The 27,013-nt window shown below is 54.2% G+C and overlaps 1 protein-coding gene across 2 annotated transcripts in view; it reads right to left on the bottom strand.

The window, feature by feature from the left end:
- Positions 1-27,013, bottom strand: part of Nrg2 (neuregulin 2) — a 190,162-nt gene that overhangs the window by 34,155 nt on the left and 128,994 nt on the right. For both annotated transcript variants that reach the window (XM_028886757.2, XM_028886758.2), the window contains exon 2: positions 5,172-5,343. In XM_028886757.2, the coding sequence (XP_028742590.1) occupies positions 5,172-5,343 (172 nt within the window). The remainder of the gene's footprint in view (positions 1-5,171; positions 5,344-27,013) is intronic.

The following is a 27,013-nucleotide window of genomic DNA, read 5'->3' on the forward strand; positions in this document are numbered from 1 at the left end:
ATCTCAAACTAACTAGATGCCACAGAGTCCCACTTGCCTCGGACAGAGCATGCTGGAGAGGCAGGGAAGTGGGGGTCAGTGGGGGGTGGGGGTCAGCTGAGGGCAAGAGAGAGTTCATGCTGGGGACCCAGAGCCAGCAAGACCCTCATGGTCACCCACAGCACCACTCAAAGGAGCTTTCCTCGTAGGATGCCGTTTGTAGCAGGACAAGGCAGCCCATCTAAGGAGCAACACAGACTTGGAGGAAGGACTCCCACCCAAGGGTGCAGGGGACCAGGATCAGCATCTTGGTTCACTGAGGCTCCAGAGGTCTCCGGGAAACGGGACCCAGAGCTACAGCTGAGAATGGGCCCCGAGGAGCTCTCCTACACTCTCCTCATTCTTAGGTCCATCTGGAGTCCCTAGGATTCAGGGTTCTCTCCTTGCCTTCCTGGAAGGCAGGCAGGGTGCACACTCCTGCCACCCCATCAATGCGCTGACCCGGGTCTGCCCCTGCAAAGGTTGCCGTCCCCGCCTCCCTAGCCTGTTCTCTGCTGGCAGCGACAGGATCTGGGCAGCCCCACACTTTCCTCAGTGCCTGCCTCCCCTGCCTGCCTGAGGGGCCTGTCCCAGCCTGCCCCTCATAAATAAGGGAACATGCGGTTCTGCAGGGGAGGGCCTGTGCCCTGGGCTCGGGGGGCAAGTGTTCTCCTGGCTCAGGAAGGCCTGGATGACAGGGCAGTTTGGCGGGCACAGAGACAGACAGTCAGCCCCTGTCGGGAAGGCCGTCTCCGCCAGCCAACAGAGACGCTGACGCTGAACGGAGCCTGGGCAGGTAGAGCACGAGGAACTCAGGGAGGAAGGACAGAAGAGTCAGAAAGGAGGCTCCTAGCTGCGTGCGTGCGTGCGTGCGTGGCTCTGGCTCCTCTATGATGTGTGCTCATGGGGGCGTGGGTAGTCTAGAGAGCTGGCGGTTCTCTAGGAGTCACTTTGAAGGTCCCTGCCATCTCCCACTCCTCCACAGCTAACCATTTACTGCCGGGAGACCAGGGACAGGACAGACGGGGCAAGAGACATTTCAGAAGGCAGCTCATGGGGAAGGGGCCGTGTCCTGCTTGAGACAAGGGTCTACCACCTAAGCCTTGTCTCTGGATTAGGTCACCCATGTATCAGATGAATCTGAGGCTTTACCAGGAAGTTAGTTGTTTAGAAGGTTGGACTCTCCGTAGGGACCCTGTTCGGCCTCTTGAGGGCCGACATCAGAGTGCGGGAGGGGAGAGCCGGTCACACACTTGTGAGCCTCACACTGAATATGGATCTCTGCTTCTAGGCTTATAGGGGAGCAGGGGGAGGAGGTGGAGGGGCTCCCCCTGAGGAGGAGTGATCGATTTCTCAGTGGTAAGATGAAGCTAGGTCTAAAGTACTCTCAGAGGACGTGGGAGCTGATTGGAGGGCTCGGGTGGATTTCCGGAGATACAGCATTCATGCTGGGTCTTGGAGGGCTTTGCCGGGGACAAGAGGGGCAATTTTCCTAGTACAGGGGACAGCCTGGGTCCAAGTCCAGGGCTGTGAAAGGAAAGACCAGGGGTTGGGCCTCTAGTAGGGACAGATCAACAGGGTGGTGTGACGTTTAGGCCAGCAAGGATTGGGAGGGCCCCAAGGCTGTCAAATAAGGAAAGGATAATTTCGTGGAGGTCTGGTTGGAAAGGATCATCTGTTGCAGGCACTTGTAGGGGGCCCGAGAACTAGAATCATAATATTATTATTAGTCCAGATTCTACGCTGGAAATTGGCCCAGATCCTCATGAAGGCAGGGGCCACAGCTGGCTTGTCCACCAATGTATCCCGAACCTCTAGCAGAGGGCTTGACACAGTCAATACTCTGTACCCCCAGGTTAGCTGCACAGATTACCTCACAAAGGGGCCTGTGGCCCAAGAGTATGGCAGGAGAGGGTAAGAAGCTAGGCGGAGGGGAGGTCAGGTGGGAAACATTTAGGGCAGGGAGGTCGTGTCCACCTGCAGAGATGGCAAGGGGTAGGTGTTGGGGGTGTCTGGGGGTGCACAGCAGAGGAGCACACGGAGCAGCTGGGTTAGTGAGGGTGGGGCCGAGGGGCTGGTTGGGAGCATTCTGAGTCAGAGACTCTGCAGGAGCGGCGTTTGGGACTCAGCTGTCAGCACAGTGTAGAACTTGGACGAGACTGCCGCCATGCCTCCAGCTGCAGGCCTGGATCTCAGGTCTCAGAGGTGTGAAGCCGTCAGAGGGTGGCATCACCCACTGGTGGGGAGGGAGAAGGCCGCAGAGCCTAAGATGTAGGGGAGCCCAGCACCAGTGGAATCTGGGAGAGAGGTCTGACTCACAGCAGGGCCAGCTGAGAAGCCACAGGGAGAGGCAACAGGTGTCCCAGAACCAAGCGCTGCTGGGAGGCCCAGGCTTGGGAGCCCAGAGGTCGTGGGTGGAGGGGCTGGGATGTGCTGAACTGGCTGCCTGGGGTGAGACAGTGTGGACAGGATGAAAGGAATAGAGCAGGGGCCTCAGGTGACTTGCATGGTGGTGGAAGGAACCAGGTGACAGCGGGAAGGGGAAGGTGACAGCAGTCAGGGGGAGTGGCTTGGAAGAGGGGTGGACAGGATGAGGTCTGCTGGGAGGGAGAGGGAGAGAGGGGAGAGTTACCAAAGAAAGACAAGAACTGATGGTGCCTTAGCAGAGTGGAGCGTGTGTGTGTGAATGTGAGTGTGAGTGTGAGTGTGCGCTCAAATGTGGTTGAGTGTATGTGTGTGTGTGTGAGAATGTGGTGTGTGTGTGAATGTGATGTGAGTATATGAGTGTGTGTGTGTGTGAATGTGATGTGAGTATATGAGTGTGTGTGAATGTGGTTAAGTGTATGAGTGTGTGTGTGAATGTGATGTGAGTATATGAGTGTGTGTGTGAATGTGATGTGAGTATATGAGTGTGTGTGAATGTGGTGTGAGTATATGAGTGTGTGTGTGAATGTGATATGAGTATATGAGTGTGTGTGTGAATGTGGTGTGAGTATATGAGTGTGTGTGTGAATGTGGTTAAGTGTATGAGTGTGTGTGTGAATGTGATGTGAGTATATGAGTGTGTGTGTGAATGTGATGTGAGTATATGAGTGTGTGTGAATGTGATGTGAGTATATGAGTGTGTGTGTGAATGTGGTGTGAGTATATGAGTGTGTGTGTGTGAATGTGGTGTGAGTATATGAGTGTGTGTGTGAATGTGATGTGAGTATATGAGTGTGTGTGTGTGAATGTGATGTGAGTATATGAATGTGTGTGTATGTGTGAATGTGGTGTGAGTATATGAGTATGAGTGTGTGTGTGAATGTGGTTAAGTGTATGAGTGTGTGTGTGTGTGTGTGAATGTGATGTGAGTATATGAGTGTGTGTGAATGTGATGTGAGTATATGAGTGTGTGTGTGAATGTGATGTGAGTATATGAGTGTGTGTGTGTGAATGTGGTGTGAGTATATGAATATGTGTGTATGTGTGAATGTGGTGTGAATGCATGAGTGTGTGAATGTGTGTGTATCGTAAGGGAGGGCATGAGGCTACGGTATGGTGCAAGGTCTGGTGGGATGGGGGTGGGCAGACGAGTGCCATGTTGGGAGCGGTGTGGCAGGGAATGGCCCGCACCTTCCCTGGACTTCGTAGACTCGGGGAGACAGGGGGGAAGCTGGAGGGCGGTACCCCCTCCAGCCCCAGCTCCAAAGGTCCTGTCCACTATTGTTCTAGGCTGGTTCCAAGACTATAGTAGGGTGGTGGGGAGGGGTGGGGGGTGTAGGGGTGTTTAGACTGGATTTCTTGCCAATGTTATAGAACCTACCCCAACCCCGCCCCCACCTCTCCAGCTACCACAGTTCCCTCAGGAATGAGCCTTCCTACAGCCACAGACCTCTTATCTAAACCCGTCCTGTATGACTTTTTGCCTGGGCCACTTTCTGTCTTTGTCCCAGGTAACCAGTTTGTCTTCGGTTTAAGTCTTGGAAGGAGAGTGGAGGAGCTCCGGGAACCCCACTTTTCCTCTCAGGTTGCGGGGGGCCTCCGAGGCGAGGTAGGGGTGGCCCGAGCTCCGGACGTTCACCTAACACTTTCTGTTGTGGGGTAGGCTGATGGTCTCTAAAAAAAAACACCTTTGTTTGCATTTTTTGGAGGGCTAGAGGAAAACGATATCTCCAAAGGGGGCAGTTGCAAGCTACTCTGGGGGGTGGGGGTAGAAAAGACTTGAGGGGCTCCTTAGTCGGAACACAATGTCTACCTAGGCTCCAGAGCCCATGGAGAAAGGTCGGGTGGAAGTGTGTCTAGTGGCAGACAGGCAGGAGCTGCTTAGACTCCAGGCTCTCCTGGCACCTCCTGCCCCTTGCCTGGATAGAGTTGAGGGTTTCTTCCCCAGCCTGAAGACTCAGGGAGCGTGCACACCACGCTCCTGAAATACTCATTCGGGACTAAAGATAATCTTCATGCAGTGGGGGAGGGTCACAGGTAGACCCCCTGATGTCAGTCAGTGGGCTCTTCCCACTTACTAAGCTCTCTACACATGGCAACTTGCCAAGTCAGGACCCCATCTTTTTATCTTATGTGACTCCCCAAAGATCTTCCACAGATGGGGTCTTTTCTCCTAAAACTGCCAGGTTTGGGATCTCTCGGATGGATGCTAGATCTTTTGACAAGCAGGACTTCTGCGGCGACAGGCAGCTCAGAGTCAAAGGGCCTCCCACCTTCAGACACAGAAATTGCTTCATCCTCTTTTCACTGTGAGACAGGGTCTCATCTAGCCAAAACTGGTTTCAACTTGCTAGGTAGCCGAGGATGACCTTGAACTTCTGGTCCTCCTGACTCCGCCTCCCAAGTGCTGGGATCAAAGGCCCGGGCCACCACGCCTGGTTTTATGTGGTGTTAGGTTTGAACCCAAGGCTTTGTGCATGCTAAGCAAGCACTTTATCCACCGAGCTACATCCCCAGCCCCAGGAATTGCTTAATCCTTGCCCATGGACTGCAATACCAGGGCAGGCCTGGCCCGAAGGGCTCAGCAGTCAGGGAAGCCTTGGGTGTGGCCAGGAAGGGACCCATGGAGGGGGACCTGACTGGTTCCACACTGGGTTTGGGGATAGGACTCTGGCCCTCCCTTCCAGGACCGGAAGCTGGCGGGATGGAGGGCAGGTGGCGCCGCTCACCTGCCATTGCCGTACTTGATACGGATGTCGTGGCTCCGGTTGAGCTCCTTGCCGTCCTTGAACCAGCGGTAGGAAGGCTGGGGGTTCCCCGCCGCCGCCTCACACTTCAGCGACTGCTTCTCACCCACCTCTCCTGTCTGGCTCTTCATCTTCTTCAGCTTGGGCCGCGTGGCTGCGGGGTACAAGGCAGGGAGGTGAGTGTGGGGGTGGTGGGGACAGTGCCAGGCAGGAGCAGGAAGAGTCCCCATCTTGAGGCTGGGACTGGGGAGACTGGAAGGCACCCCTCCTGGCATTTTTCTTTAGTTCCAACTCAACCCGAATTTAGAGTCTGCAGTAGGAACCAGGTCCTGCTACTTCTGGGCACTTCTCTGGCCTTGGGATGGTACCAAGAGCTTCACATTCGCTTGTAAAACCAGCATAACCCCATGACTTTACTGCAGTGTTTAAACCCATTTATAGACAGGGAAACTGAGGCTTAGAAGAGTGAAGTCACTTCCCCGAGGGTCAGTAATGGACCCGAGGTTCAAATCCAGATCATGACCTCAGTGTTCATGATCTAACATCTGCCTCTCCTCCCTTCACTTCCTCCCCCCTCCCCCACCTCCAGGCCTGTGCTGGGGCCCAGAAGACAAGATGGGAAACTTAGCCACCATTTCCAGAAAGGGCAGCCTGGCACCGTAACCTGCCATTGCCACTGCAGTATGGCGCATGGGGAGCTGGCGGTGGCAGAGCCCAAGGGAGCAGGTCCTAATCCTAGCCCTGGGGAACAGGGCTCAGGCAGCTAAGAGCTAAAGGACCAGATGTGGAGGAAAGTTGAGGAGGTGAGGCAGGCTGTGGAGGAAAGTGAGGAGGGTAGTTGTGGGCTGAAGGGACGTGAGGCAGAGCGGGGCGGTCAAAGGGTGATGCAGGGCAGCCATACGGTGGGCATGGGCTCAGGCCTGCGCAGCAAGCTCCAGGCTTTTCCCCGTTTCTAAAGCCCAGGCTGTTTCCACATACCCTCGACTCCCATATCCCATCTCCCATCTCCTTGTGCTACTCCCTGCCACCGTGAAGCACACACACACACACACACACACACACACACACACACACACCACACGCACACACACACACACACGGAGAGAGAAAGTACTTTGTTTCTAGGAAGGTACAGGCCTGCTGGGCTACCTGCTGGATCAACATAACAATAATTTGCACTGAGAGGGCCCTTCCTAGGACGTGCAACTTTCCATACGCTCTCTCCTTTGACCCCCGAGCTCTTTGTGGCAAGTGTCAATGCGGGTAGAGCTGACTCAGAGGGTCAGAAGCTTGACCACACAGCCACAGAGCTGAGGCCAAAGCCTGAGTGTTTCGGTTTGCAGCGTGTAGGGCAGGTGGCAGGCTAGTGTCTGCTTTCGGAACCCTGTCTCTCACTGAGGAATGCAGAACCTGGGTTTGAGCACTCCCATTAGCGTCAGGGAGGGTCTACCGGGCTCAGGAACTGTCTGGGGACCTGCTGGCCCGACCTACATCACCAACCACCTGTCTTTTACTGTAGCTCAGAGCCCTGGCAGTGGGCTAGAGGCTGCTGGAGAAATGGCTGGCTAGAGGTAAGAGTTTCTTTCCTGACTGACACCCAAGCCTGCTCACAAGTGGGAGGGGATTGCAGTGTGCTACAGAGACCAGAAGCAAAGTGCAAGGAAGCTTTCTTTGAAAGTGGGCTGTGGGGCTAGATGTGAGCACAGACACCTGCGAAAGCCATTTTGTTCAGTTTAGAAAGTGACAGAACACAATGTGTAGGCAGGAGCAAACAAAACCATCCACTATTTCAGTGATTTTACACACACACACACACATACACACACACACCAATGCAACCTCTTCACCTCTGTGTTCAGTATCAAAAACAGCGTTTTCAAAACCTAACTTGCAAATGTCTGCAGAGATGAAGACAGAGCATTACTCCAGAAAAGGATTCCATAAGGAAACTGGTTTGGGGAAGACATGGATGGATTCGGTCCAGGAAGGGCCTTCATTTACCTTGGTCTGACTGAGTAAGGGCTTTCAAACCTTTCTTCGGGACCCCCAATAGTACTTCTGGGGAGTGAAGATCTATGTCATAACTTGCAGGTGTATATGTGCACTGATGTATATATTTTAATACATAATATAGTCCCATGATTCAAACGTAAGAAGAGTAAATATTTTAGAAAACAAATCTCCCTCTGGCTTCTCAGAACAGCCAGGGGGTAACTAATTTTATCTTTTTCTTTAATATCCTTTTAGAGATCTTTTATGCATACAAAAAAAATTTCCCTGGCATTCACACAAATATTTTTCCACAGAATCACTTTTCACACTTGCATAATATTCCTGTGTGGGCATATCATAATTTATGTAACTTACCACTGTTGGGAGGTGCCTAGCATGCCCTCCCCATGCTCCCATTACAAGTCAACCCCTGAGAACCCTCCCTGTGCCTGCGACCTCATCCCTACACATATCCAGGGGACACAGGCTGCCTGAGTTCTAGTCTAGGTCTGGCTACTTGTGAGCTTCGAGTCCTGAGGTCATTGACCTCAGTGTCTGTCTGCTTCACTGTTTCTTATCTGCAAACTACAGGAGATACAGAACAGCTCCTACCTCGTGGGACGGCTGTGAGGATGAGCTAATGCGTGTAGAACCTGGCATGCAGAGGGCACTTCATAAAGGTTAGCTCTTATTATTGCTGTCCATAATTGTTTCCTGAGGCGATCTCCCTAAAAGTGGGATTCCCGTGTCAAAGGCCAGGCAATCCTCCTCAGCAATGAGTCCCCTGAAAGTCATTTTGTTCTGCCCAATTGCCCCCCTGGAAAGGCTACTCTGATCGACATTCCTCCTCTGAAGACAGGGCCTGTTTTTTGTTGTTTTGTTTTTTCCACATCCTCGCCATCTTGGGGCATTATCGCGTCTTTAATCTCTACCAATTAGCTAGGCAGCAGATAACGTCTCTTTGTTGTTGTGATTTGCATTTATTCAATGACTGGCGAGGCCAACAGTTCTTCTAAGTGTATCAGCCCATTGTGTTTCTTCCTTCGGAACTGTTCGTTCATGTCTGCAGTCTATTTTTCGACCCAGTGCCCATCTTAAGGATTTGCAAGAGCACTCTGAAAATAGCAAGGCCACGGACCTTTCGTTACCATGTTTCTCCCCCAGGCTATCTGCTTCTCACATTTTAGAGTACACGGCTGGCCTCGCTCCCCTCTCTTGCTTCCTTCCTCTTCTGGACCAAGAGCGTTTGTACACCAGTGTACTGTGGAGCCTTCTGGAACAACTTCACGATGCAAAGTAGGAGTACTGCCCAGAATCCTTCTTTTCCCCGTGTCCCACGCTTTCACCTGCTCCAGGGTCCCTGTCGCACCTCATAGTTCCGAACTCTGGAAGCTAATGGGAACCACCTGGAGACTTTAAAACCTGGGCAGGGTCTGGGTACAGCCCAGGCATTGGGAAACAGGGCGGGGAAAGCCGTCCAGGTGGGTGGGTTCGCTGGCTCATCTGTAGCATGTATCTCATGTGCTAGAGAGAGTGTGTATACCACCACTGCATATCCCAGTGCCTGGAGACACCCGGAACACACCCGCGCACCCGGCTTCGCACCCGGATCCATTCTAAGGCTGACTGGCAGCTGCCACCTTGGTCTAGTGCTGACTTCTACCAAGTCTGCTTTGCCTTCCTGTGGCTAGGACACCGGAAGCTCCTGGTAGGTTCTAAAGTGCCCACTTTCCCTCCTGGAGTTCTGACGCCAGGGAAGCCTTGTCCCCTAGCACGGGGGCCACTTTGCTCCCGGCCTGACCCCAGCCAGCCACCGAGGGGTGGAAATGACATCTGGTGGGAAGAAGCCACGCTGACTCTGCTACCTGGCTCCCTGACTTGAGTCCCAGCCAAAGAAGGTACAGTGAGCCAGGGGCCACTGCTTCACGTGAGGGTGATGGGTCAGACATGCACCAGACAGGCCGGCAGCAGGCAGGACCAGAGGGTCCAAGGAGCTGAGGGTTCCAAAGCCATCCTGCGTCTCCGTTAAAACATAGGCTATTATCTTAGATCCCAAGGGTCCCTCTCCATCCAGTGGGAACTCATGTGTCTCACTAGCCACTTCTTGATAGTTCATGTGCTTCTGAACAACTCCAACTAGTTCACTCACTCCACATTCATCCATCCATCCATCCATCCATCCATCCATCCATCCATCCATTCATCCATCCTTTCATTCACCAACTCAATAATTTCCAGTGAATGATTCAAGCTGCTACATGCCGGGCAATGTTCATTCACTGGGGAATGAGCTAGATAGTCCTGAACTTGGGGAGCCTGACCGGTCAGCAAGCAACCAAGAGGAAGGATGAGGCAGTGACAGTGAGCCTGAGAGTTCATAGGCCTTACCAGCCTACGCAGCAGAAGAGGGCAGGGGCTGAAGAGCCGGCCCCAGGTGACAGGGCTGTAAGAATCAGGATGGGAAGCCTGGATTGGGCTTGTATTTTTCTTTTTAACTTCTTATATGTCAGCTAGGCGATTTTTAAATGGCATATTTGAACTGGATCATGCTTGCCTTGGGCAGCACTGGTCCAAAGGGCAAGAACATAAGAATAACCACATGCTTGAATCATGCCATGTTCTTTACAGAGAAGCTTCTCTTCTAGCTTTTGGAAGTTCCTCACAGGAATCTCCCGAAAGGCAAGGCCAGGCCTACTCACTAGGCTCAGTTTTCTGCATCTGGAAAGTTCTTTGGTGGCTCTACCACAGCAGCTCCGATTGTAGGAAAGGAGCGCACACCAGATGGCCCTTGGAACGACGCCTGGGGACCTCTGCAGCCCCACTCCGGGCCCAGAACTTGGAAGCTTTCTGTGGCAAGGCCTGGGGACCTCTCCGAGATAGCCTGGATTTGTTCTGAAGGTGTCAGAGGAAAGCGTTAGAGACTCCAGGACCGGCAGACCGTCCTGTTTGTGCTTTAAGTTCTCTCTTAACCTGAGAGGACACTGTTTCTCCCTTCGTGGCTTTCAGACGTAAGAACCAGGACTAGTATTCCGGGGTCACTCGAGACAAAGCTCATAGGTTGTTCATGTGGCAGACCTCAGCCACCTAGAGACAGCCTTCAAAGGGTTTCAGACATGACTGAGCTAACTCCAGGCCCCCAGCCACAGCACCCACCCCCTCTATGCTGGATCTATTTTATGCCCAGGGCCTAGAATGCCACTCTAGTGGGTGGGCACGGAGACCATCTCATGGTGTCCCAAGAGTGTCTTGAGGCCAGAGCTGAACCAAGCAGGAATAAACCCCCCGAGACAGAGGGGGTTCTCTCAGAACAAAGATACGCAGTGAGCTGGCATTCACTCTCCCTCCTGTTCAGGGTCTTTACTGAGCATCTGCTATGTGTCAGGCCTCGCCAGCTTTGGTCTCACACAGATAGGACTGAACTGCACATGGAACGACCAGTCCCCCTCTGTCAGTCCTGTTACATAAGAAATACATTTGCTGTAGAAAAATTACGCAATACAAATGAGGAAAAAGGAAAACACATTAAAATCAATTCAATTATCTTCAGAGAGAAAACCCACTGCTCATATTTTCAAATACCATCTCCGAGACATTTTTCTCTAAATGCCTTTTCAGTCAGCACATTGGAAAACGTCTTTTTTTCCCCCCAAGTCGAGCAATGCAGCCATAAATCATTTTAATGGCTGCCTATTATTCCATTGTTTAGACGAATCTGTCAGGCCATCTCCAGCGTTCTTCTGATAGTAAGAGCAGTGGGGTAGACGTTATCAGGTCAGCTCTGTGGCTCAGCGAAGGAAGAGCAGCACCCCGAGGGAGGGGTGTGGCTCCCCTCCAAGAGAGGAGGCTTCAAAAGCCCAGCACCCAGGAGTCGGGACAGACGACAGACGTTGGATAAAAGCAATGGGCAACCGTGTGGACAGTTAGGGGAGGGTAATGCCCAAGCCTCCCCACCCCAACCAGCGACATGAGGGACACCAGCCGTGAGCTGATGGCCTAGGAAGGCCCTTGATTACTGAGTGCTACTTCCCTATGTTTCAGATCAAGTCTCCTCTGGGCTGAAGTCCTACATTCCTTGGGTTAGTGGGGGTCAGGGGTCCTTCCCACCAGCAGTTTCAGGGTACCCTGATGGGGACAGTAGGGTGTAGAGAGATGGCCTTTGGAAGCTGTAAGGGGACGAGGAAGGCCTCTCCAGGTCTGCACCAAAAGAATTCCCTGGCTGACATGTTCCATAAACCCTTAGGACACATCTCACGGTGTAAGTTGGCCCATGGGGTATCTGGTGGCTTTTCTTGCTTCCTGCCACCTAGTGCCAAACCAGAGCATCTGGCCTGTCTCTATGTGACAGGCCATCCCCAGAGAGCACCTCATTAAAGATAGCAACCCAGAACAACACCCCGCTCCTTCCCCACATCCCAGCCTGGAGGCCAGTGCTGCTGCTGCTGCTTGACCTCATTTCTCTGAGCAGTGGGCGGTGGGTGTGGAGAGCAGAGATCTGAGAGGGAGACAGACAGGCTGTGGCCAGGCAACCCGGTTGGGAAGACCTGGCCCCACCCCGCCCCCACCCCCCACTTCCAGAACCAAGGGCAGGGACACTGGACTCTTAAAAGGGTTAATGACCCTCCCCTCATGACTAAGACTCAGCACTCCCCTTTGCAGCGATCACCTGGAGACGACACACAGCCAGGCTGCCGGGCATCAAAGTCTTCCTCTGCCCTGCTGCTGGCTGGCGGGCTGTGGGCCGGCCCCCTCCCCACCCGTCTCTCCCACCTACAAAGTGACTGCAACCTATTCGAGGTTAATTACAGACTCCAAGTTCAAATGAGAAAAAGAAAAAGCCAAAACAACCTTAAACTCAAAACATAGCTGGTTCAAGTGCGCACACAGGATCGGCTCTGTGAAATGGGCGCGCGCGCGTGTCTTCCTCACAGGCTGCCGAAGGGCCGTTTGATGCCCACGGCTTGGCCTCACAGAAAGACTGAATGCCTACTTGGGGCTTTGGCTTTTTTACAGGCCATGTGTCCCGGCCTGGTACCTGGGTTTACTTGGCCCTGTATCCTACATCCACCCAACAACTCTCCATACCCAACAGGCTTGTGTGGTGCCGGCCCCTACCAGTCAGGGAGACGGTGCAGGACCGAACAACGCTATCCCCATCCTCCGGGCTCAGCCTCCTCCTTAGGGTTTCCATGGGGGCTGGGAAGGGTAAAAGCCTCTCGAAGAGTCACTCTCCCAGCACCAGTAAAAGCCTTCTGGTGCCCAGCACCTCACCTAAAAGGCTGAGCAGGCTGGGATGTTAGGGACGCTGCTGAAGAGGGGAGGCAGAGCCGACCACGGGGGGCAGCTAGGATGATCAAAAAGGTGCCAAGGCCAGTCGAAATGTTCCTGCCGTACAGCAGCCCCTGCCTGGTCCAGAGTGCCAACCGCAGACACCCAGACAGCTGAGTGCTATGCTCATCCTCTGGCCCCCATGCCAGGAGCCCAACATCCCAAGAGAGCGGGCAACCTCCCCAGGGCTTTACCAAGGCCAGGGGCCGAGAGAGCCAGTCCTGTCCACATTGCCCAGCTTCTTAGCTCAGGTGGTCTGTGAACGGCAGAGGCAGGAGTCTGAGGGGGAGCTGCTGTGGGTGGGGAGATGGCACAGGTTCCCAGAGCAGGTCAACAGCTGCACAGACATCAGAGACTCTCGGGTGCTTTCCAGGGCTCAGACACCCTAGAGCTACACAGATGAGGCCTGGCAGCCAGAGCTGGGGGAGGGCCACGGAGGGCATCTCATCTGGAGGGTGAGGAGGGCAAGAGGTCTGACCTTCTGGAAAAAGAGAGCCCTAAGGTTGCCACAGATGCCAAGGTGAGAACGAGGGCATGTCTCGGTCCCACTCCCCCAGTTTTTTCCACTGTAGGCCTTAGGTAGCAGTCTAGTCCCCTGGGGCTTCAACTGACTCATCCATGGACCATGTTCTGTCCCCTCCTCCCCCTCAGGGGAGCGGGAAACAGAAGGAAGGAGACGTGCTCTGTGGAGGTACAGAAGTTTCTGCCCTTCTCATCTCTTTAGTGGCTGGGAGCCGAGGTAGGAGACAGAGCAGAAATAACAGCCTTGGAAGGCCATCACCATTTGCCCAAACCCTGTTTAATCTGCCTGCTGGAGAAGGTTGAGCGTGAGACAGCCTTAGGTTTGGGTTCAGGAGAAGCCAGGATGGAGACTACTTGCTGCTGAAGGGCGAGGGCAGCGATGGTTTGGGGAAACTCAGAGGAAAGAATCCTAAAGCCTTTGGGGTGGCCGTGAACCTCTGCCTCCTCAGCCTGGCTAGGGAGAGTTGTCTGGGCCTTGGGAAATTCAGAGGGAGGGGGATCACCTGACCGCCTACACATTGCTGACTTTTCAACATGGATGCAGCCAAGGCTACAAGACAATCTTAGGGCCTCTTTCTGGAGGGTCTGCCTGGCTTGTTACTCAGCAAAGCAGTGCATTGGTGTTAAAAACAAACAGCCGTGTAATGAGGCATAATATCAGGTTTGTGGGGGTTTTTAAGATAAAATAAAAAGTCTGTGGAGCAATGTTGGGCTTCAGGGAAAGGTCCTCAGCAGGCCCCACACAGGGAGGCAGCATCTGTGCCCTCAGCAGTCTCAGTGACTCCAAAGACACAGACAGGTTTTTATTAAGTGCTGGGGGGTGGGGCAGGGCTGGGAAACTGTGATGTGGTCCAGGCTAGTGTGGGCAAGGGGTCTGGAAGCGAATCCCTCCAGTCACTAGCTCAGGCGTGAGGAGCGCAGAGCTGGTATCTCCATCTCTTCCCCAGTGGATGCCCTTTTGACCACCTTGGCATCTGTGACCACTTGCGTCTCTCTTGGCTTTTCCCAAAGTTCAAGTTCATTTAACTTGCCCCAGTCCTCCGGCTTTTGTAACCCCTCCACTGTCCGCAAGAGCCCTGAAACAGGGCCACATTGCCCCCCCTACCCCGGGACACTGTGCCAACAGGGTACACCTGGCTCGCTTACTTCTACCTCCCTTGCTGACTTCCTCAGAAACCTTCCTTAGGTCCCCAATGCTTCAGCCTTCCTCTTTTGGCTGCTGGGCCCCTCAGGGGATGCTTTCCGGTTAGCCCACGTTTCTTCCCAAATGCCCCCTCCTTCCTTCCCTTCACACTTCCTTCCAGGCAAACCAAGTCCCAATTTGTCCCGTAACGTGTGTAGTCTGTCGTACCTGCAAACACCATTCGCCACACACGGGAAACAGAACGGAGGGAGCCACCATAAGGGCTGGAGCGGAAGAGGCTTCCTTCAGTGTGCACGCTGGCTCTGGCCAGCGTCTTGTGTAACCAGTTGTTACTTAACCTCTTTGAGCCTTCGTTTCCTTGTTTGAGAGACAGGGACCACCCCACCCACCTCTAAGAGTGGAGGTAACGCCTGTCAGGACCTTCGAGAAGGACCTGGAGTACAGCGATCTCTCAGCTCGTCTTCATCCCTCAGGATCTCAGCCGCCGCCGCCTGACTAATCCACCCGGCCGCCTGCAGCACCTGCTCCAGTCAGACTCCCTGAACTTTTCCTCTGCCCTTCTTGGGGCTTAGCATGGAACATACTAGATTCTTATCTTCTAGACTTGGGGTGGGGGTGGGGCTTGAGAGGAGGGGATGTGCTGGGGTTCCGTGACGTTCCAGGTATGCCGCCAGAGGCAGTGCTCACTGCTCATGGGCTGAACAAATGAATCAGTGATGCAAGGCTGAGCTGTGACTGATGGGCTCCTAAAGCAGCCCAGATAGAGACAGCTACGAGCACTCTGGGTAGGGTGGGGCCCCTATGCTTAATCCCGGGGCCGTTTCCCACCCAGCACTCCTCTCCAGCTCATCCCTCAGCCCAAACAGGCCTCATGCCCCACAGCAGCAGAGCAGATGATGAAATCAGGGGCCTCAGTGAGGACTGTTTTCGGGTGTACCACTGCCTCCGAGTGAGCCCTGCTGGCAAGCCCACCCACAGCAGTCTCTTTCCAGGACAGTGTCCATCTTCAGAGAAAGGAAGGAGCTGGCTAGGTCTCCACACACCCTCATTTGTGCCTTCACGCAGACACAGATGAAGAGCACGGCACGTGTCAGATGCTGAGAACTCAGCCTCAAAGCTCATGTGGCTTTGAGGCTGAGAAAGGCAATGCTCAGGAGGCTTGAAGAGGTCTACTGAAGTCCCGCTGAGCGCCATGGAGCACAGGGGGTCTGCTCATCTCTCTCCTTATCTTGGGGGCCAGGATAAGTACTCCATGGGAGGGATGGGGTGGGAACAAAGTCTATGCTAGACCTGCTGGGCCTGAGGGATGAGCAAGAGTTGGCCAAGAGAAAGGAGACAGTATGCCAGGCTGAGGGAAGAGCGGGTTCATGGGAACAGGTGGCGGTAGACCTTGGTGCCCTGAAGGAACTGAGGAAATGGTGGTGAGGCTGCAGTAGCCAAGAGGGAGGTGCCTCAAGAGGCTCGCCCTTGGCTGTCAAGCCTTGCCTTGTTGATGTGTGCACATCCCTCTCTGGGCCTCAGTTTCCCCATCTGTATAGGGAAGTGACAGAATTATGAGCTCAGATCCAGGCTTACCCAACTTCACTCAAAAAAATCGCAGTACCTTCTGGCCAGGCCCACACCTTTCAGAGTCCTTGCAACATGTTTCCAGTTTGAAGAGTGCTTTTGAGACAGTTCGTGGTCCTCTAGCCACTCACTAAAACACACACACACACACACACACACACACACACACACACACACACACGCACGCACGCACGCACATACACACGCATGCACACACGCACGCACACCACACACACATCCTGACTGGACAACTGAACAACACGGGGGTATGGGGTGTGTGGCTGAGGATGCTCGAGGACAACTCCATCTGCAGACCCTCCACTCCCCACTGGTTCCGAGAAGGCCAAACTCCTGAGCCCAGAGTCAGAAGACTACTATCCTTCCCTGTGGCCTCTGCCTACTGTATACTGCACTGTTAGCATAGCTTAGCACTGTATGTTTCCCAAGTCTCTTGAGCGGCCAGTGCAAACACTTTGCCCAAGTGGTTGATCTGATTTGAGGGCTCAGCTCCCTTCCCCAGGCCTTCCTGTTCCTCTAAATCCACCTCATCCCATCCTGCTCTTCCTCAAGGCCTCCTGAGGCACTGGGTGGGAAGTAGACTCCCTCCTTCCATCCCTTTGTTGGCTCCTCTTCTCAGGTTAGACCCCACAACTAGAACAGGTCCTGTTAGGTCTCTCTTTTCCTTAGAAAGGTGAGCCCATTAGTCCCAGGGGATGGAGCTGAGTTGGCATGTGGCACCTGGAGCATGGCATGGAGCCAGGGAAATGTCTACCTAGATGACAGGTCCCAATAGGGGTCTGCTTTGTAGGGCGGGACACCCAGCTGAAACTGTGGTTCTCAAATAGGAGCACAGCTCCTAATCCATATGGAACTAGCTAACACACACATTGCTGGCCCTTCCCCTACAGTTTCTGATTCAATAAATCAAGGGTGAGATTCAGAAGTTTGCATTTCTTTGTGTATAGGTGTATTATATGAGTATATACATATTTGTGTATATGCACACACACACACACACACACACACACACACACACACACACACACACACGTGTGTATGTGATTGTGGAGGCCAGGGGTCAATGTCTGGTGTTTCCCTCAATTGCTCTCCTCAGTGTTTTTGAGGCAGGGTCTCTCACTGAACCTGAAGCTCATCAATTTGGCTAGACTAGCTTCAGGGATCTTCTTGTCTCCACCTCTCTAACACTAGGATTCCAAGTGTGTGCCACCACACTTGGCTTTTTATGTGGGTGGTATGGATCCAAACTGGCCTTCTTGCTTGCATGGCATACACTTTACTGACTGAGCCATTTTCCTAGCCCCAAGAATGTGCATTTCTATCAAGCTCCCAGTTCATGCTTTAAGTCAGGTTCCTGTTGACACATCTTGTGCACAAGAGACTTTTGAGGACCAGATAACTACCCACTGTGGTACTGGATCTGGCTGGATTCTGGATCTTTAGCTTGGTTTCTGGCCAGGCTATTCAACCATGGCTTCCATCTTCCCAGGAACTGCTTACTGCCTGTTGGTGCAGGCTCAGAGCTTCCAGCTGCCTCCTGTGTCAGCATCCACAGTTTCTGTTTGTACCTGACTGCCCTGGCCATGCTCTAAGCTCCTGGTGAGGGCGGGAGCTCACAGCTCATCTCTGAATCCCCTTCCGTGTCTAATCTCTGCAGAGCCCGGGAAGCAAGTACCTGTCTAGCTGACCCGATGGGAGGGCTTGCTCCTCTGGCTCTTGCTGGTTTATCTTGAGGGGCACAGAATGAGCAACAGCCTGGGGCTAAGTAGACTTGGTTAGGGAAGGCAGGACAGGAGCAGACTTCAGCTCAAGAGCTCATCCTTCTACTAGTTCATGGCTGATCTCAAGGTAAGTCATGAGTATCCCTGCCTCAGGTTCCCTGCCTGTGAAGAGGGGGTGATAAAGTAATATCCATGACACTGTGGACTGGTAGGAAAGGCTCCGTCAGGGATGGACATGATCCCACTTCTTGGTCTTTCCCTGGTAAACTTCTAGCCTCCATCTAGGCTGAACTCAGATGTCACCTTCTCCACAGGGTCCTCGTATTTCCCATCATCACTCTTCTCTTCACCATGCTTTGCGTGTTTACGGTTCTGTACCCAATTTGAATCTCAGGGATTTGTGAAGGGCTCTTTCGCTGAGCTTCCTGACGACAAGGTCTGAGGTTTATTCACATAACAGAAGCCCAGGGAATGCTCACAGAGCAGGATACAGAAAAGCAAACGGAAACGCTTTCAGTCTGGGCAGCTATCACAGGGCTAGGGTTCTAGGCCAAGAGGTGGAAGGGGGCTAGTGAAGCCAACCCTGAGGTCAGAGCTAGGCCCCTGGGTGCCTGGTCAGCCCCTTTCCTCCACACAGTCCTTGCTCGGCCACTGTCTTAAGGCCTGGGCTGCTTGACTCGGCCTGGAGGCTTATGATGCTTACGGCAGAGGACAAGGACAGACCTGCCCATCCCTCAGTCCATCACGCTGCTGCCGCTTCAGTAGCTCCTGGAACCCACCCTGACACAAGGGCCCGGGTTGTACATGGAGGAGGAAGGGCCTGGACCGCACTGTTTTAAGGGAGACCCTCTCTCCTCCCCATTTCGCGACCTGAAGCCGAAGCCCACAGTTCAATTTACTTCTGTCCCAGACTTTGTGGCCACCCCATCCCAGGTGACTCACTGCCCTATCCAGCCCCACTGCTACCCTGGATCTCGAAAGGCTAGCGCTCTCTGTCCCCTTTTCACCCCCGCCCAGGGCCTGGGACCTGCGCTGGGGAATGATGAGTGTTGGTCTGTAAACTGCTTTGAGCTCTCAGGATGAAAGGCTACTGGGAAGTACAAAGTCGCTCCCTGCTTGCTTGTTGTTACTGTTCCTCGTGAACCCTGAGGTGCCCTGAGGTGCCAGGGAGCCAGAGCAGAGCGTGAGGTGCAGGCTGCACCCTGGAGTGTCAGGAGGGTTTGCTCCAGGTGCCAAGCTCAGCAGGGTCAGCCAGGGGCCGAGACTGGGGGGAGTGTGCCAACCCCCAGATGCCATTCAGAACACGTGCACATGAGCCCAGGCACCTTGGATCTGGAAGACCGGAGCTGGTTCCAGAAGTCTGAATGTTCACTTTACCGATGGGCAGGAGAAGGGAAGGATGGGAAGGGAAGACTTCAAAAAGATTTCTTTGTGTCCAGGGAACTCAAATGCTATATGGCCAGAGCTCTTTGCTACGTTTGCTGGTCCACCTTCACACTCCAGGACACCTGGTGTAGACCAAAGTCGCTCCCCACACCCTCCAATGCCTTCTATGGGAAGATTAAGATTCCAGGTTCACAGAGGAACTTCAGCAGAAGGATATTTCCATCTATCCTGGTTGGTCTTTTCAAAGGCCACATGGAACAGGCCAATGACTTCAAATTTGGTCTCTAAACCAGGACTGGCCCTTCACCGTCTCCCCAGTCAGACCCTCCTACTAACTGCACCTCACAGCCGTTCTCCATTGGGGTTCTCAAGGTCACAAGCCCCAGAAGGTGAGACTCTGCTCCTCCTCCCAATGTAGAAGATGAGAGCTGATAGAAGAATGCACTACCAGAAGTCTAGAGAGAGGGACACAAGCCCCTTGTCACACAGAGGCACCATAGGGGTGGGTCCCAAGTGCCTGGCTCCCAGCTGTAGTGTGGTATCGGCTGCACCAAGTGGACTTAACCTAAGCCCCTACCCCCACGGCTGCCAAGGCTGGCAAGGCTATGCCTTGGAAGAAAGGCGTATGGATTGTTAGGGGCAGCCCCAGAGGGGATACCAGGAATCGGCCCCACAAACCCTCTGTGAGTCATGAAGAGAGCTCATACCTGCCGCTCTGCCCCACCCAGCCCTCCTGTATTGAGGCTGGGGAAATGCCCTTTCCCCACGCTGCCTGGGTGGAGGACACCCCCTCCTGTTCGCTGAGGAGGAACTTGGGTGCTGCTGGGGGCACCAGTTCATCAGCATCCCTTCTCCTTTAGCTTTACAGAATTCCTCCTCATATTTAAGAAGGTTCTGGAGAAGCACATGCTCGTTTCCATGTCTGCACCTCTCAGTGTCAGTCAGATGTGGCCCAGGCCTGGCTGAGGCCTCTCCCCCAGCTGCTCTGTGCCTCTGCTCTTGCCAAATGAGGCACTCTCTGAGAAAGTGATGAAGTCCTGGAAGCCACAGGTTGGCCTGGAGAGGTGTGTAGAGAGGAGGCCGCTCCGAAGGCCACTGTCACTCTTAATCACTCATGCTATCGGGTCTGAGTCACTCTTTTAGCTACAAACCAGGGTTTTGAGACTGTTGGTTCTCATCACCATGGTACTCTCTCTTGATAATCTTGTTTTAGAGTGTGACCTTACCCCATGCTCTCCATGTTCTAGATTGTTCTAAAGCACCCGAAATTCCTCTAGGTCTGTCCTTGGGTCTGTCTGGCATCTGCTCCTCAGCCAGATCCCTAAAAAAGGCATTCTGAAGAGCCAGATGGACACTGGAAAATGGGGAACACGGATAGTATTAGGGAAAAAAAACAGGAAGGAAGTTCGCAGGGAGAATTAAGAAGGGCTTTCTCACATTGGGTAGATGCTGGGACAGATAATTTCTAGGACCGTGGAATCGTTCTTTCATGGTCCACCCCCACCCAAGTGCGTCCTCTACCCTTGGCATCAGGATGCTCCTTCTCCAGGCTGATGATTCCCAACATCGAAAGCCTACCCAGCATCATATTACCAGATCATTTCTGCATCTTTGGTATCATAACCAAGTCAGGTGGTGCATGTGGTGGGAAGCAGGGAAGGGGAGTGTTAGGGAAGATTCACTGAGTGAAAGCCATGACTTTTTGACCCCTAAAAGAGAAAGCCTACTCCCTCAGGTCGTAGCTCATAGTTGCTGGTCCCACATGTCAGGCGCCTGGCAGGAAAAGACATCTGCTCAGCTGACCACAGTCCTCAGGAAGACTCCAAAACACCTGCCCCACAGAAATGGCTAAAGAGGCAGCCTGGCCTTTAAATGTCCTTAACTGCTTCTCTTCAGTGGGCTGGAGATATTGAGGGCTCCCATGATCTCTCCAATTAAGACACAGTCTTGCCCCTTCATCATTATGCAGAAGCAGGGTAGGAAGAGAGTTGGTTTTCTCCCAGTAACATTGGAAGCTTTCTAACCTTCAATCAAGTGCTAGTTGGATACTATTTTTATTGTGCCCTGGTGAGAACTCCAAGGTGGGTGTGGACCAAGAAAGATGGGCACACTTGTCTAGAGAATACCATTCGACGAAGTCCGAAGTCTCACCTCTGAAAAGTACTTTTTGACTTCACCCTCCGAAAGCCTCAGTTACTTCCTCTGTAGAATGGGGATAAGACCACCTGCACCCAGAGCTGTCATGGGCAGTAAGCGGAGATAGGGCATTTGAACTCATCTAGCTTGCTGGCTAGTACAAAGTTGACTTTATAAATTTTTTTTTTTTAACAAAGTAGGCAAGGAGAAGCTTGCCTGAGGAAGGAAAATGAAGTGAGAAGCCAGGGCTTCCCCAAAGGAGGCCTCAAGGCGAGCCTGGTTCCCATAGGGAGGATGTGCATGTCTTGGGCTCTGGGCTGGGAAGTCTAAGGCCAGCATACCCCTTCACCCCGCAGCTGTCCACGGTTAGCACCAACGTGGGCCCCTGTCAGGATCTCCGCTCACTCAGAGGGAGGGGTGCAGAACCCAAGAGCCCAAGGGAATCACCAAGAAGTCCAAGGCAGAACAATCATTCCATGCCTGGTCACCCTCTGGGGGACACATGTGTCACGGAAGCAGCAGTGTCCCGCTGGCTGGGGTTCGCTCCCAGGGCAGGGTATCCCCTCCATCTCCAGAGGTGGCGGGCGTGCTGCCCAGGCTCCAATGGTGGAGCAGAACGGATGGAGGTGTGGCACAGGGGTGGGAGTAGCCGGAGAGCTCAGCCGGCTGGGGATCCCAGCAAAAGGAAGGCAGTGACAGCTCCCCCAGTGTGGCAGGCTAGGCCCGGAGTGTGTTCGCCCTTACAGTCTCCGTCGGTGTCCCCGGCGCGCGCTGCGCCCACTTGCTCGGTGGCAGCTCGGTCTCACCCGGGGAGACACTCGCGCGGCGGCCACCGCCGGACTCCGGGCGCACATCCCTCTCCCACTCTGCCGCGCCGACCGGCTCGACCCGCTCGCAAACACACACGCCCCGGCTGCTGTCACCCCGGCGCTGCTCGCTGCGCCCCAGACTCACCCGCGCGGCGCCTGGGGCGGGTGAGCGGGCGGCAGGTTTCTCCCAGCGAAACGGGGTTCCTGGGCGCGCCGAGGTGCCCTACCTTTCTCCCCGGGATCAGGCTCCCGCTCCCGCTTCCTTCCCTCTCGGTGCTTCTTGCCGCGCCCGCGGCCCCTCCTCCTGGGCTCCGACATGCTGCCCGGGGTCCCGGGGCGGAGGGACGGCCTCGGCTCTCCGCTGCCGCTGCGCCCCCGCCGCCTGCAGCCCCAGTGCCTGAGCGCGGCGCCTTTCTTATAGGCGGTCACACCCTCCGGGGGAGGGGAGAGGCGAGCCTTAACTCTTCCCCTCCCGCGCCAGCCGCCCTCCGCCCACCTCCCACCCGCCCAGGCCCGGGGGACCATGAGCGGTGGCTCTGGGCCCTGCACCCCCCTCTCTGGGCCCACCGAGGCAGACAGGACGTGCGCCCAAAGAAGAGCGCCTTAGACCTCCTCGCCAGAGAGGGGGCTCGAGCTGAGCTGGGGTGGGGTGGGTGGGAGCATGACTGGGGGGGGGAGAGGAGATGGGATTCCCCCAGCGAGGGCCAGGCTAAGGACAGTGTGGGGGTGGGGAGACAGCCAGAGATGGGCCCAGGAAAGGACCAAAAGGAAGCCCACCGGCCGGCGGCGCAGAGGGAAGGAAGCACCCTTGCCTCCTGGAGTTGTCTCCTCATCCCCAAGGGGCTGGTCTCAGCCTCACCGGAGGAGGTCACAACTGAGGACATACCTTTATGTACCCTCCCTTGTGACTGACTGAAGGAGCCCTCCCAGCCGAGATTGGCTGCAGCCTACTTGAGGGAGCCCGGGGGCTCCAGGTGGTTTGGAGCCCCCTCCCACACACACGAACTGCAAACCTCAGACCAGGCGAGCAAGCAGCTCCAGCTGGCTCCTTTCTGGGAGGCCTGCGAGGTGAACTCAGAGGCGGCTGCACCGCCCCCCCTGCCCTAAACACACATCCTACGAAACGCAGGGATGAGGGCTGTCGGCAAGGACACACAGGCTCCTGCCTCCAGTCTGGGCGTGGTGCTGAAAGGGTTACACAGCCAAGACTCTCCTCTCCTGGCTCCCAGAAAGCCTGAGCCTGCGGTTTGCCTGCCGAGCTCTGCCTGAGGTGTCCTCTTACAATCATCCTTACTAGAATCCCAGTCAGAGATCATCCTGGCCAGTCCTCCATCTCCTTAGCAGAGGGTCCCAGTGCTTCTCCTTCTTAGAACCTGTCTGCGGGAGGCAAGGACTCTGGGTCAAGGCCAGGGATTCTGGGGCTCCGGGGCTGCCGTGGGGGCCTGCCTGATCAGAACTGTAGGCCAAACTTGGTAGGGAAAGTACAGAAAGAGATGATGTCCACGTAAGAGAGCTGATCTCCGGTGCTCTTGGGGCCTCAAGTGAGTCTTATCAGGGGCCACTTCAGGGGGAGGCTGAGTTTGAGAAAGAGCAAGCCCCTGTCTCTCTCCACTGCAGGAAGGCACAGTGAGTACTCACCCTGGTAGCTTTGCTCTGTGAGGGAGATGGCAAGGAATCCCAAGAAAACTTCTCCAAGCCCTTGCTTGTGCAGTTTCCAAAATGTCATTCACATAGTCTGTCCCCAGTCTCTGGCCTCACCTCACTTCACCCCCTCCCGCTGTCCGCTGACTCTGGTCTCTCGGTTTGAGTGTTGCCTTTTCAGTCTGAGCACGCCAAGACCATCAGAGTAAGCTTCCTAAGACCCAGCCCAATCCCTTCACCCACCGTCACCCACCCACTAAACCCAAACGCCTCCTCGGCAGCTGAATCCCAACCTGCCAGCCCTCAGATCAGAACGCGAAGCTGCAAGTCCAGGCTTCAGCCACACTGACCTGCAGGCCACATGTTCCCTCCATGTCCTCTCTACACCCTTGCATACTCTAAACTACCCTCCCTGCTCAGGCATTCTCCCTTCCTGGCCTAACCCACTGCTCTGTTCACTTACTTAGTGAAGACATGGGAAAGCTCCCTGTACTCCGGGCCCATTGCTAGACGTGAAGGATGTGGCTGTGACCAAGACAGGCTTGCACTGACCTTATGTGAAGGTGATAGCCTTGGTGAGGATGGGCAAAGAGCAGACTACACAAATAATGGGTTGCATCTGTGCTGAATATGAAGGAGGTCTGTTCATTCAGTAAACATGTATGCTGAGCTACAAGCAGGTGGAGGGAACGAACTTCAGTGAGGGAGGGCTTTCCACAGGAAACATTTATTCTGGGATCTGAAGACCGAGCAGGACTCAACCAGACAAAAAGGAGCAATAGCACGTGCAACAGCCCTGAGGCAGGAAGCTTTTGTGGTTTTGCAAAATCAAAAGACAGCCAGCGTGCCAAGGTGTGTGTGTGTGTGTGTGTGTGTGTGTGTGTCTGTGTGTCAGGCATGTGTGTGCATTTATGTATGAGGGGGGAAGGTGGTCCATGTGCTCAGAAAAAAGCCAGGAGAGAAGATAAGCGTCAGTTAAATTAACCAGGACACTGAAAGTCCAGTGAAGACCCTAGGCTTTATTTTCAGAGCAGTTAGTCACTTCTAAATGCAGTGTGGGAGAGGGGAGAGAAAGGGCATGTTCTAGAAGATTCTGCACTTCCCAGATGCCACTTGGGTCCACGTGAGCAACTTTACTTTTCTGTCTGTAGCTCCCATCTCCATCTCCCCATTAACTCAGATCTCTTTAAGGTTGTGACTCTAGTGCCATTCCAACAGTCTGACAGCTAAGTGTCTCTCTCCCACTGGAAGAGTGGCTAAGGACAGCAGGAGACAAAGGCCCCCAGTGGGAGCACTGGAAGAGAGCCCCCCCAGCTCTCCTGGCAGTCCATGGCAGTTTGTGAGTGACGAAAGTCAGAAATACCATGCAAATTTCAGGGGTGCAAGCTCTCCAGGAGGCTAGGGCATGCAGACACAGTGCAGAGGGGAGCAGGTCATGAAGATCTGGATTTCAGTGGACAAGTGAGAGAAAACAGCTTCAGGGAAGGAGGCAACTTTGGGTTGCAACTGAGTTCTCACTGAGAAGGAAGCCTGCTGTCTGCTGTCGTTGGATTTTTCAGAAGAGGATGGCCCAGAGCGACGGAAGTTATCTGCCCGAGCAAGGAGCAGGTTAAGTGGCAGGACAGAGTTAGAAACCCACGCACTTGGGCACTCACAGTCTGTGCTAGCATGCACAACCCTATGGCTGGCTGGAGCCGGCAGAAGAGAGTGGGCGTGGAAAGGACCCCTGCCTTACAGCCCAGGTTCCGTCACTGGCAGGAACACCTCTGTCACTGCAAGGTGGAAGACAGGCGCCCTGGGGCAGGTAGCAAGCCCGAGGTATCCTTCCCTCCCCGCTTACCACCACACAAAACCTCTCCAGGGAAGGTAGGACATGGGGCACTTGGGGTAGGCAGTGATCTGCCCCGGCTCCCCTCCCTCCCTGCCTGTGCACCAGAGCTCCTGCTGAGGGCCTGAAAATGACCTGGGAGCAGGGCCTGTGGCCACAGGCCTTCCTCTCACCACAGGCTGCGGAGTGAGCGAGCCTGGGAACAGCCAGGAGACCACACCACCCAGCAAAGCCTGTTTCACAATGGGATTCTAATAGCAGCGCAAGTCAATTCAGTTCCCAGTTCCCAAACAGCACAATGCTCAGCTGGCGTACAAACTGTTTTGTTTTGTTTTTTCCCCCCACTTTTAACATTTTCCCTTCCACTTTGAGGCCGTGCCATGAGCAAACTTTGAAGTTTAGGAAAGTTTAGACTTGTTTGAGTCATGTGCAAAAATACCTTTGAGTAAAAAAGAGGAAGGAAGAAAACTAAAACCCAACCACCGCCCGACACTACCTTTCCTTCCTCCTCCCCTACCCCACCTGGGGACTTTGGGGCTCCATGAATCTTAGCTGCAAAATTCTCCTGCAAAGTGGTTTTAGGGACTGACTGAAGCAGGCTTGCTCCTTCTCCCTGGACTCACAATCCCATGGGAATTCTTTTTTAAAAAGCATTGCACTTTTATGTATTTATTTCGTGTGCCTTCACGTGTATGTGCACGGGCATGCACATGCCATAGTGCCTGTGTGGAGGTCACAGCGCCGCAGCTTTGTGGTAGTTAGCTGTTCTCCACCTTCACCATGCGGGCCCCTGAGGTCTCAACAGGCTCGGTGGCACGTGCCTTTCCTGCTAAGCCACCTCACTGGCAGCCCCTTCCGTGGGAATTCTTTCGGAGGTGCCTCAGTGATGTAGCTTCAAGTGGTCTTTTTAGAGGCTCCTGCCCCAGAATCCCGCCCCCAAAGCCACTGCTGAGCTACCAGCTCTTCCACAGAGGGTCAAAAAGTCCTTAGACAAGATGAGGCTGGCCTCACCCTCAGTCCACCCCACTGAACCCCTCCAAGTCATGAGACTCCTCTCTTCTCTTCTGCTCTCCACCCAGTGAGGCCACCCGAGGAGGCACAGAGCTAAAGGCCACTGTCTGAAGGACCACAGAAATTCCCACTCACCCAAGAGCTTCAACAGATTCTGAAAAACCCATTCTTTCCAGAGCCCCAGAATGCCGGAGGTCCTGGCTGCTGCCAGTTGTACCCAGAGGAGCACATAGAGTTCAGCCCTGGCCTACCCCTGGCAGGGACAGCCCTGGCTCCATCGGAGTGGCCTCTCCTCTCCCCAGATATATACCCCGGCCTGCAGCTTAGCACCTAGTAAATCATGGAAAGTTCTCATCTCACTCAGGGGTGTTCCAGCCTCTGCCTCCCTTTACAAAGGACTCGTGGCTATGAGGGAAATGGGCTGTGGTGGGCGCTCAGACATCTGGGCTCGGGCTCAATGTCCCCCCTGACATTGGTTTGTTTTCCCTACTGGGGACCCAGGTCACATAGCGGAGAGCCATGTCCTAGAATCCTTGTCCTAGGAATGTGGGTGGCTGAAATGACTGAGGTGGGAATGGGGGACACTGGAGATCCCTGAAGGAAAGCTTGAGGCTTGATGAGCTTGCTTCTGAAGCACACCCTAGCTTATCACCCAGAGGTGCTACACACGCAGACACACACACACACAGACACACAGACACACACACACACAGACACACACACAC

Source organism: Peromyscus leucopus, chromosome 19 (genome assembly GCF_004664715.2).
Source record: "Peromyscus leucopus breed LL Stock chromosome 19, UCI_PerLeu_2.1, whole genome shotgun sequence".
In the NCBI taxonomy this organism is placed as follows: Eukaryota; Metazoa; Chordata; class Mammalia; order Rodentia; family Cricetidae; genus Peromyscus; species Peromyscus leucopus.